The following is a 12,340-nucleotide window of genomic DNA, read 5'->3' on the forward strand; positions in this document are numbered from 1 at the left end:
TATTTAGCAAATCAGTATTGTAATTACACATTGTAAACTATGCAAAGAAATAAAATCCTTAATCCTTAACCTTTCTGTCCAGAATTAGGCAATATTTCCTCGCCGGACGCCAGGAAGTACGGCTTAATGGTGTAAGCTCAGGTGGACCTGAACCGGATGATGTGGAGTATAGTGTCTTCAATTTTTAACAGGGTAACCCGAAAAGCCAGGGAAAGGGAGAGGTCATGTGACCTGAACTTCCAGTTTGCAGGTTATCATTTGACTAAGACACGAGTCATTAAACGTTTGGCTTTTGTAATGATGAATAAAATAGCTCCACCGCCATCTGAATCAAAAGACTGACATTATTACATGCAAAGGGAAGCGCTAAGCCAATATAAAATATGTGTCATGTAATGCTTGGGGAATAGGAGATGGGAGGCAATCAGATATGAGCCAAGATATTATTATTATAATCAAGGGGGAAGCGCTAAACCCGTAGGATTGTACAGTGCCTGTGGGGGGAGGATGTGGAAGGTATTCAGGCTTAATTCGGGGAACTGGAGCACAGATTCAATTACCTAGATCAAGAGCCCCTCACCAACATCAAGGAACCTTCCTCGAGGGGCAAGAAAAGAGAACGAAACGGATAAAAGCAGTTTTTTGTAGGCTAGAACATTCTAGACAACTGTACTCTGACAGCTGCTCTAAGCTACATTATTCACCAGCTAAGAGCTATATCAGCTTTGGGAAACTGATGACAAGTAACATTTGCACCTGAGAAAATGTTACTGCAAGCAACATTTGCACCTGAGAAAATGTTACTGCAAGAAACATTTGCACCTGAGAAAACACAAATGATGATGGTCTCTAGGCACCATGATGTTAATGCCTGAGCAGTAGTATGAATGGAGAGTGTTGGTACCTGGAGAAGACGTTGATATCCCTGGGGTGAAATATGGCTCAAAACTAACCATGAAGAACCACGTTGTAAATCTTGCAAACAAGGCGGCCAGGAAGCTTACAGCACTTCAACGTATTTCGCATCTGCTTGACGGTAGGGGTTGCAAGATTCTGTATGAGGCACAAGTATGCTCACACCATGAGTATGCTCCACTTTCTTGGTTTGCCTGCCCCCCCCCCTCCCTCTCAAATGCGACTGCTTAACAGAGTAGAGAACAGAGCAGGAGGTCTCATCCCTCGCCTGGACCCCATCTTGGAAAGATCTGTAATTTCAGCAAAGCTTTCAACACAGGAAGGATGTGAGTGGCCTTACTGTTATGTACAAGACCAACATAACTAAAGTATCACACTTGGCTCCACTTCGAGGACAGCGAGAAGCAAGCTTCTATACCACAAGGCGGGAAGAAAACAGCAACTTCACTCTGGCTGTACCCTTCTCCAGAATATCACTTCATTTAAGATCATTTATCCCCAGAATGACTAGAGTCTGGAACACATTCGTACAGCATTATGATGTCAACGAGATAGTCAGTTGTCCAAATGAAAATGCTGGCCCACAGATGGCTCCAACTTCATCCTGTTCCCTACTTTATTCCATAACAATAAAAATAGTTTCAAATGAGCTGATGTAGGTAATAGCTCTTAGCTTGTCAATAAAGTTAGGAATCCTTAACCTAACCATATCAAACCCTGTGAAAAAAAAGTCACATAAAGGGCAAATGCGGAACCAACTTATATTGTTATATACTGTACATGGGGAAGAGATAAAACTCGATCACACAGGGTGTAGAAGGCAATTAAATTTGATCAAATTGCCTTCGCGAGACGAAAATTAAACCTTATTTTAATTTAAGATCTACACTCAATTTAATTAACTTACATGACAAAATTTACCAAAGATTCTCCATTATATTTATTGTAAAGCGCTAAGCACTAACGGTAGTATAACACCTGGGAGGCAATCAGGACTGATCCGAGGGAGTGGAGGGTAGCTCCAGCTACTCTGATCATCACCCCCACCTTAAAGGGTTTGTATACAGTGAAAAAAAAAATGTATCTCCCTCGATTTAAACATACACGTTTACTATACTTGTTCATAAACACATCATTAGCTTGAAGCTTTCAAATGCTGAAGTGGTGTTAATTCCTCTGATCATGTGAAACTTTAAAGGTAAAACTATATACCTTTACATTAGTCATTTTGTCTGAAAGCAAAAAAATATGCCCTAGTGAGAATTCATCGAAGATGTGGAAATTTCAGCAAACAATAGAGACAATATCAATATAAAGTGCAAAATATTGTTTATTCAAGATAAATCATACAGGAGAGCAGGCGCAGTAAAACCCGCGCAAAGTATTACCCAGCACAGCTGAGAAAAGTAGATTATTACAAAAGAAAAAAAAAGATTGTGGTGCCAAATGACCTTAGGAAATTCATATAAAACGAGAGAGAAATGATAATCTTAAACAAGACAATATTTTGATGGAGCCCAAGACCTCCAGTGATTCTTGATCAGACTTATAGCTGTTGGTCGCGTGGCGACCAGTTTTGCCATTGATAAAGAGCAAGTTTATCCTCCCATAAACTACATTTTCTCCAGTTTCTTTTCAAGTAGCTTCAGCTGCTCCCTTATCACATTAGGAAGGTCATCGCCAACTTGTTCACTGAAGTACTTGGAAATATCGCGGACTTCTTGTTCCCAGAACTCCTTGGGAAGACTAAACAACTCGTCCATATCAACGTCCTCATCCAGGCCAGACAAATTGATAGAAGAATACTTTGGCAAGAGTCCTATAGCGCTCTCTTCGGCCACATCTTCGCCGTCAACTCTCCTTAGGATCCAGTCCAAGACGCGCACGTTCTCCCCAAAACCTGGCCAAAGGAAGCGTCCTTTCTCGCTCTTACGGAACCAGTTCACATGGAAGATCTTGGGAAGAGGCTTCTCTGTGCGGGTCTCCATGCTCAACCAATGCTGCAAGTACTGACCAAAGTTGTAGCCGAAGAATGGTCTCATGGCGAAGGGATCGTGCATGATCACCTTACCCTTGTGTTCCGCTGCTGCTGTTGCCTCAGACCTCATGGCAGCTCCCACCATCACACCGTGCTTCCAGTCGTACGCCTCGTACACCAGAGGAACTCCTTGGGGTCGTCGTCCGCCGAAGAGAATTGCAGAAATGGGTACACCCTTAGGATCTTCCCACGCAGGGTCAATGATGGGACACTGGCCGGCGGGCGTGCAGAATCTGGAGTTAGGATGAGCTGCTGGTTTACCAGATTCTTTACTCCAATTAGTGTCTCCCAGCCATGATGTGATAGTCACATCATTGGCGATCTCTTTCTCCATTCCTTCCCAGAACACTCCTCCATCACTAGTCCTGGCAACGTTGGTAAAGATTGTGTTGGCGAGGACAGTCTTCATGGCCACAGGATTGGTTTGCATGGAGGTGCCTGGAGCTACGCCGAAAAATCCGTTCTCGGGGTTGATCGCACGCAGCACCCCATCCTCGTCAAATTTCATCCAAGCGATGTCGTCTCCCACACACTCCACTTTGTAACCAGGCAGCGAGGGTGTCATCATAGCCAAGTTGGTCTTGCCACATGCAGAAGGGAAAGCTGCAGCAATGTACTTCTTGACACCCTGAGGGTTGGTGATGCCCAGGATAAGCATGTGTTCCGCCAACCAGCCCTCACGTCTGGCAATGGTGGAACCAATGCGCAGAGCAAAACACTTCTTTCCCAACAGTGAGTTGCCTCCATAACCTGACCCGAATGAAATAATCTCGTTAGTATCAGGCACGTGGGTGACGATGGTTCGTGCCGGGTCACAAGGCCAGTTGTTGACTAGAGGTTTCTTGAGGGGCAGCGGGCAGCCAACAGAATGGAGGCATTTTACAAAGTCTTCTTCACCTAGAGTTTCCAACACCTTACCACCCATCCGTGTCATGGTGCGCATAGAGGCCACAACATAAGGAGAGTCAGTCAGTTCCACTCCAATCTTGGAGAGTGGAGAACCGACAGGGCCCATAGAGTACGGCACCACGTACATGGTCCTGCCGGCCATGCAGCCAGGGAAACGCTCCTGGACTGCAGCTCTCAGATCCTCAGGAGACATCCAGTTGCCCAGGAGGCCCTTCACGCCCTCCTTCGGAGTGGGGATGGTCTCGCTTCGATCTTTAGTGACTATAAATGTCTTGCTCTCCACACGAGCTACATCTCCGGGGTCAGTGCGGGCCAACCAGCAGTTCTTATACTTGGGGAGATGTTCTATCATGCCAGCCTGCTGCATCACGTTTAACAGATGTCTCATCTCGCGTTCGCTGCCATCGCATATATGCAAATTTGCCGGCCTACACAGACGAGCACTCTCCTCCACGAAATTTCGCACCTGTTGACAATTATACATTCTAATTACTTTAGGTTAAATATATTATAACAGTTATTTCAACAATTTAAATTAAACAAGAGCACAGTAAACAAGTGATATCACAATATACAGAACCACTGTGAAAGTGAAATTCCAAGCGCTTTCGTGATTTCTTACATTATCAAGGAACTGTAGTCCTTGATAATATGATAAATTACTTAAGTGCTTCGAATTTCACTACTTTTTCAGTGGTTGTTCTGCATGCATATATATATGCATACATACATATACATGTACACACATTATATATATATATATATATATATATATATATATATATATATATATATATATATATAATGAATAGGAAAAAATATGTACCAACCTTGGGTTTTAGGTTAACAAGTTTGCCGTAGATGACTGACAAACTTCTACTCTGGAAGTCTATGTTCTTTTTGGCCGCCTCAGAGGCGACTCTCGAGGCCTCACTCAGCATGCTGGTCAACCTGAAGAAAAAAAGAGAAATTTGCCATTATTTTGCACTGTCCGACAAGTTAAATTTGAACGTAACATTTAGCAAGTCCGCGATGTGGACTTGGAAGTACGGTATTCTATGAGGAAACTTAAAAAAAAAAATATCCACCTTGCCCAGACAGGATATTATTCACGTTGGTGACTTAATTATATTCATTTTCTAGTCATAACATTACATCCATAGAGAGAGCTCAACCCGTAGGAGTCGCAGACTCTTGGGAAACAGGAGGCTTTCAGAGTAGATTTAAGGGGAGGGTAGCTCCAATTCCTTGGACGGTGAGCCCTTCATTAGTCAAGGAATCTTCGTTAAGGGGTCGATAAGCGATAAAATTGATTCAAGGTGATTTTTATATATTCGTGATATACCTATAGATATATATCTGGGGTCATGACATACCTATAGACGTATATCTGGGGTCAGGAAATGGTGAAAGCCTGTAAATAGGCTAGATAGGGGTTAAGAACCCAGAAATTGCTCCATTCCGTACTGAACGTTCCTGCTTCCCTTTACCGTTCTTACTAGTTTTGATATGGATGTTTTCGTGATTTTTTTTTTTTTTTTGGTATTCGATTCGAAATAAAGATGGACTTGATGGGAATAAACATTTGGCTAACAATTTAAAGCTCCTTGTGCTATGTACAGAGTAACTACATACCCATAAAGCTTCGAAGAAGTGGAAATTACATTGCTACCTGTAATCGGTTTTGGGAGTCACCGCCCAGTGGCCCAGTCTCAGATCATCTCTCGGTTATTGACTGACCCAGCTATTGGTGCCAGCCGCACGCAAACCAATGTATGCATCAAGGCCCGGCTGCATTGTAATTTTTAGTACAATGCACCACTGCTAGCTAAGTACACTTTTAGTGTTGGATATACTTAAGCAAATTTGCTATTAGTGGGGGAAGTGATACACGATCGTTGGATGTAAAATAAATTTGGCAAATTAATAAGACAGTAGCAACAAAAAACTTTATAAAGCTTAAATCTACTGTCTCAAAGAATTGTTTCAAGTTTGTCATTCAATGACGCCTTGAAGAAACATAGTAACAAATATCCGTCATAGCTGGTCCATTGATTTAGTTTTAAAATATAGTTCGCGCTATTAAGACTGCCGGGAAGTCCGCCGTAGAGGAAATGTAAGACTCCTTTCTACTGTTAAAATGGATAGTGAAAAGTTAGAAAAAATGGATATACAAAAAATTAAGCAGTGTTCCACATCACGGTGTGACCTATTAGTAAATAAATGATTTACAGTTATTAAGCTACTTAAATGAGAGTAAAAAACTAATAAATGGAGACTTCCATTTATCAATAATAATAAAGACAAAACTCGCATTTCACATGTTCCTGCAATAAAAAAAAAATAATTTTAAAACTACTCTGTATAAGAGGACCCACCTGGCTTCCTGCGCAATATTGTTGTTAGTGTTGTTACTGAGAACCATGTTGGCGAAGCTTCTGGACGATGATAATAACGATTGGTGGCGAGGCCCAGATGTTCAACTATGACCATAGCTAGTCAACCCAAGATGGTAAGTGGATGGAGAGTAACGTGGTCGCCCGCGTCGGCTGCTTAAATAGTCTTGCTGCCAACTGACGTCATTATGATGTTGGACTGCGGACTTTGAGCTTAAGATAAGATTTCTTTATCCTATCATGATTGACTACTATCTTTTCCATTAGTCTGATGTAATAAACGCTGCGATATTCTTTAATTATATTTTTTATCACTTTAAAGATTCGTTATAACAGCAAAAAGATGTACATATATATTTAAGCAATCGAAGCTGATAGGAGCATCTCACACATCAGTTGCTGAAGCGTGATTGGCTGGGGAGAGGGCCGAGCCCCCGGAATGGCGGAAGCTGATTGGTTGAGAGGGACACACCTCCACTCTAACATGGCTGATGCAACACACTTGTCAACTACATAATACATCCTTCCAAGATGATCAAAGAATAACTCCTTCTTACCGTGTACTATGGTCATTAAACCTTAGCCTTATACAACAGAGAACGTTGCTACAGCAAAGTTTTCATTCTGGGAGGGAGTATACAGCATACATGTGAAATTTCTTGGCCTACCCTTCTCCGTAGCTGCGCCACTGCACAGAGATATGTACGTTTTCAGTATATATACACTTTGAAAGTTTAATCCCTATTTTAAGAACTAAAGTATTTTTTTTGACTAGTATGACTAGGCTACAGGTCACTGACCACGATGTACAATATGTAAGGATTTTCTGTCCGAATATATATTAACGTCTGCACCTGTTTCTTTTATTTAAAACATCAACATACATAAGACAGGTGCAACAATAAAATACCATCGAGGGAGATTCCTTGATACTGGAACTATTTGCCCTCTGCTTCCTTAGACTGAACCTGATTGCCTCCCATTTCCCAGGCGCTACTACGGGTCATGTACTGTACTTTGATATAAACTGTGGCATCAGCCACATTTACTTACAACACAGTTAACTGAAGCTGATACGTAATGAAGTTAAATGCATTACACACACAAAATAATACACACAAAAATACATACATTATAGCACTGCTGGCACTTTAAACAATGAGTTTTCATAATTACCGAAACGTCGCTACATATAATGAATAAAATTAATGATGAATAACATTAAGGAATCTGACAACATGTGCGAATCATATTTATAAGACTTGACAATATGTATCAATACGATCCTGTACTATAAATATTACATAACACAAAATTTTTCCATCTTATTAACTGCAATGACCCTTTGTAAGATAGTCAGGCAGTGAAGACGGAGTTCCTGCAAGTGGTTAAAAATGCTACATTACACCCTTTTGAGAATTCTTGATCCTTGCCTCTACCTTGTCATTTCCATAAAAAAAAATCACATACCAAAGAAAAATATTATTCAAAGTTCTCCACCCTACTGAATCATGTGTCCCTACCAATCCAGGATGAACAAAGCACCCCTCCCTCCCGTCACCTATATCCTGGTCTGTGAGTTTTAGGACTCATGCCATGGGTTCAATCCCCACCCATTCCCTGATTTGCCTGATATTAACTTACCGGGATAACATACTGGCCCGGTGCGATCGCCTAACTCACTACGCATTCCGGTTCCCTTAACACCTTATCAAAGAGTTTATAGTCCACACGAGTGAAATATAGCTGATCTTCACTTGTTCCTTGCCCTTCGGTACAAGGACCGTCATCACTGTCGACTGTACCTGGCTCAGCCGACTATCCTCATTCACGATGTTCATCAGGAACACCATCCTCACCATAACCCCAATGCTGCACTCATCTGAGACCCCAATCAATTCCCGGTGGTTCCCTACTTGCCACCAACATCGCCCCAAAAAATTATTATAATCATGTGGAGCGCTAAACCCATAGGATTATACAGCGCATGTGGGGGAGGGAGTGGAAAGTATTCCGGCTCAATTCAGGGAACTGAAGCACAGATCCAATTCCCTAAATCAAGAGCCCCTCACCAGCGCAAGGAACTTCCCTTGAGGGGCGCACCCCCCCCCAAAAAAAAAAAAAAAAAAAAAAAAAACTTTTCTCACTGTGTAATATACAGTGGTTAAATTTCGTCACGTTAAGCGACGCCAAGTCATTCATGTATAAATCCTGTTAAGAGGACATATGGGATTTTAGAACTCGAAGTAATTTAGTGCATTTTTTAAGTCCGGTTTATTACTATAGCGTGAAACCCTTCAAGGGAGAGGGGATGAAGTGATCTTGGTGAAGGGCTCTTGACCATAGGCGCGGGAGCTACCCTTTACATCCTCGGATCAAACCTGATTACCTCATTAATTAGGCATTGTAATATCCTTTTTGGGCTTAGGGTTTTCTGTGAGTATAATAATAATAATAATAATAATAATAATAATAATAATAATAATAATAATAAATACGAATTCATTTTTTTTTGTAAATATGATAATTCTGTCTACTACATTTGCTGTTACAGGTGGTTGGTGCTGCTAGCACTGATGTTACTGAACCTGGTGCTGTTCGTGCTACTGAATCTGTGCTATTCGTGCTACTGAATCTGGTGCTGTTCGTGCTACTGAATCTGGTGCTGTTCGTGCTACTGAATCTGGTGCTGTTCGTGCTACTGAATCTGGTGCTGCTCGTGCTACTGAATATGGTGCTGTTCGTGCTACTGAATCTGGTGCTGTTCGTGCTACTGAATCTGTGCTGTTCGTGCTACTGAATCTGTGCTGTTCGTGCTACTGAATCTGTGCTGTTCGTGCTACTGAATCTGTGCTGTTCGTGCTACTGAACCTAGTGCTGTTCGTGCTACTGAATCTGGTGCTGTTCGTGCTACTGAATCTGGTGCTGTTCGTGCTACTGAATCTGTGCTGTTCGTGCTACTGAATCTGGTGTTGTTCGTGCTACTGAATCTGGTGCTGTTCGTGCTACTGAATCTGGTGCTGCTCGAGCTACTGAATCTGGTGCTGTTCGTGTTACTGAATCTGGTGCTGTTCGTGCTACTGAATCTGGTGCTGTTCGTGCTACTGAATCTGTGCTGTTCGTGCTACTGAATCTGGTGCTATTCGTACTACTGAATCTGGTGCTGTTCGTGCTACTGAATCTGTGCTGTTCGTGCTACTGAATCTGTGCTGTTCGTGTTATTGAATCTGGTGCTGTTCGTGCTACTGAATTTGCTGTTCGTGCTACTGAATCTGGTGCTGTTCGTGCTACTGAATCTGGAGCTGTTCGTGCTACTGAATCTGTGCTGTTCGTGCTACTGAATCTGGTGCTGTTCGTGCTACTGAATCTGTGCTGTTCGTGCTACTGAATCTGTGCTGTTCGTGCTACTGAATCTGGTGCTGTTCGTGCTACTGAATCTGGTGCTGTTCGTGCTACTGAATCTGTGTTGTTCGTGCTACTGAATCTGTGCTGTTCGTGCTACTGAATCTGGTGCTGTTCGTGCTACTGAATCTGTGCTGTTCGTGCTACTGAATCTGTGCTATTCGTGCTACTGAATCTGGTGCTGTTCGTGCTACTGAATCTGGTGCTGTTCGTGCTACTGAATCTGTGCTGTTCGTGCTACTGAATCTGTGCTGTTCGTGCTACTGAATCTGGTGCTGTTCGTGCTACTGAATCTGGTGCTGTTCGTGCTACTGAATCTGGTGCTGCTCTTGCTACTGAATCTGGTGCTGTTCGTGCTACTGAATTTGGTGCTGTTGATAGGTTTATTTATAAGTAAGTTTATTCACGTATACACAAATACAGTTACATAGAATTATCATACATAGCAGCATATGTGTAGAGAACCTAGGATAACCCAAAAAAGTCAGAGAGTGACTTATTTCCATTGGGGTCCTTTGATTATTTTCATTGGGGTCCTTTATATATTTACCGCTGCTGATTCTGATAATACGAGTGGCTGTCTCCTGGGTGTGAGAGGAAGAGCGGTGTCAAAATTTAATTAGCCCCGAGGATAGTCCGCCTGGTCCACAAAAACCTGGCCATGACGCAATGTACACGGACCCACTCCGTGGTTGCCTCTGTCTCACAGGGTCCCGGCTCCCGAAGACCCTCGGCTGCTCATTGTTCGGCCCCACCTCACGAGGTCCTGATTCTTGTAACATCCACCTTCGGTAACTGGAGATTCTCTTATCACTACCTTGCTATCTACCTCTAAATTCCCACACCAGGCCCGTGGCATGGTGGCAAAAGCTCTCGCTTCATACGGTGAGCGTCCGGGTTCGATTCCCGGCGTGTTTCCTTACACCGGTTGTCCATGTTCACTCATCAGTGAAGTGGGTACCTGGGTGTTAGTTGACTGGTGTGGGTCGCACCCTGGGATAAAATTTACCTAATTTGCCTGAAATGCTCTGCATAACAAGCGGCTTTCTATGTAGTAGTAAGTCATTGATGTCAGTTAGGCCTGTATACCTTGTACATGTACTTTTAGAAATAAAGATATTACTGCTAAGGAACCCCAATGAAATGTCACTGTGTGACTTTTTTGGTCTAAGGTAATTTACACATGTATGATAATTTGTGTAACTGTATTTATGTATACCTGTACCTAAATAAACTTAATCCTCACCCTCCTCCCACAGACGCCTTTACCTGCCCTAACTACAATAAAGTCTCTTCATGTTCAGTGTCCACTGGCCGGTTGTACCTTCCGCGTCGCACTGCGCCTGCGCGGGTGGTGGAAAGTTCCTCTCTCCATGAAGCAATTTGGCTTGACCCTGAAGAAATAATGTTTGATTCAGAGCGTTTAGTGTGTTAGGACGGGTGTGTCAGGTGTTAGAAATGTTAGGATGAATGTACTGTGTTGGGTATTGTGTTAGCATGTATGTTGCATGTTTTCAATATGTTAGGACAGACGTGTTGCTTCAGTGTTTACTGAATTAGGACGAGTATGATGGATGTTTAGCATGCTGAGACGATTTTTTTTTTTTTTATTCGCCGGTATTCTCCCGGCCCGGGTCTTTTCCAAGTAGTGGTGACCCGGCCTTGGCATTTATTGTTGCTAAATTATGCATCAGACAATTTTAACATATTTTTTAATACTGTATGTGAATGGAAAAATTTTTTTTTACATAACTGATCCTAGTTATTCCCAACTATTTCTAAATATCTACCTTGATGAGATATTTTCATTATTATTATTATTATTATTATTGGGAAGCGCTAAACTCAAGGACCCCAATCGAAATAAGTCACAATGACTTTTTTGGGGGTTATCCAAGGTAATCTACACACATGCAGCTATGTATGATAATTTATGTAACTGTATGTGTACCTGTACCTAAATGAATTTACCTGTAGTGCTTGAGAAATAGAATTAACTCTCAGTACATTGTCAAATGATGTGATCTTCATAACACACATGACGTGACCTGACCTCCTCACCTCCCACTGCCTTGACTTCAGATTGCGTCGCCAACACGTCCATAACTTCATCAAAGCCATCCAGTTTTTTTATGTTCGTTTTATTGTCTCGTTTTGATTTATTTTACTTGATTATTGTGAGTTTTATTGTGAAAAGACACATACAGGCGAAGAGGCGGGGCCAGGAGCTGTGAATCGACCCCTGCAACCACAAATAGGTGAGTACACACACACACACACACACAAACCAGGAGCTTGGATTCGACCCCTGCAACCTCAACTAGGTAAGTACACACACACACTATTGACAAGTGCCTTTGATAACTAGTAACCAGAGACATTAAATTTCTTAGTATTTAACCTTCCTGTGTTTTTTAATATCCATTGTGCAATAAGCATTCCCTTATGTATTGAACATAGTCATTATAATTTAAGAAAAAAAATTATAATGACTATAATTATAATGACTATAGGAAAATTATCGGTATCAACCGAAAATTGTTTCGGTATTGGCAATTTTACCGATACTGATTAATAATAATAATAATAATAATAATAATATTGTTATTATTATAATCATGGGGAGCACTCTGTACAGCACCTGGGGAAATGGAAGGCATTCCGATTCGATCCAAGGAAG

The 12,340-nt window shown here is 41.9% G+C and overlaps 1 protein-coding gene and 1 long non-coding RNA gene across 2 annotated transcripts in view; both read right to left on the reverse strand.

The window, feature by feature from the left end:
* Window positions 1-2,227: 2,227 nt before the first annotated feature.
* On the reverse strand, window positions 2,228-6,400 carry LOC128702687 (phosphoenolpyruvate carboxykinase, cytosolic [GTP]). The gene is made up of 3 exons (XM_053797061.1): window positions 6,241-6,400; window positions 4,693-4,813; window positions 2,228-4,328 (listed from the first exon to the last, which is right to left on the reverse strand). Exons 1-3 carry the CDS (start codon window positions 6,285-6,287, stop codon window positions 2,529-2,531), a joined length of 1,968 nt encoding a protein of 655 aa, XP_053653036.1. The 5' UTR covers window positions 6,288-6,400; the 3' UTR covers window positions 2,228-2,528.
* A 3,764-nt stretch (window positions 6,401-10,164) lies between these two features.
* LOC128702691 (uncharacterized) overlaps window positions 10,165-12,340 on the reverse strand; it is a 38,689-nt gene continuing 36,513 nt past the window's right edge. Inside the window, exon 3 of the long non-coding RNA XR_008409149.2 lies at window positions 10,165-11,054. This is a non-coding gene — a long non-coding RNA (uncharacterized lncRNA). The remainder of the gene's footprint in view (window positions 11,055-12,340) is intronic.

This window comes from Cherax quadricarinatus, chromosome 79, assembly GCF_038502225.1.
Source record: "Cherax quadricarinatus isolate ZL_2023a chromosome 79, ASM3850222v1, whole genome shotgun sequence".
Taxonomy (NCBI): domain Eukaryota; kingdom Metazoa; phylum Arthropoda; class Malacostraca; order Decapoda; family Parastacidae; genus Cherax; species Cherax quadricarinatus.

Bases quoted from the DNA above. Each gene is read 5' to 3' on its own strand.
- LOC128702687 (XM_053797061.1), bottom strand. From the start codon at position 6,287: ATGGTTCTCAGTAACAACACTAACAACAATATTGCGCAGGAAGCCAG. The intron at 4,814-6,240 runs GTGGGTCCTCTT...TTTTTTCTTCAG, and splicing joins AATATTGCGCAGGAAGCCAG to GTTGACCAGCATGCTGAGTG. The intron at 4,329-4,692 runs GTTGGTACATAT...AATTGTCAACAG, and splicing joins TTGTTAACCTAAAACCCAAG to GTGCGAAATTTCGTGGAGGA.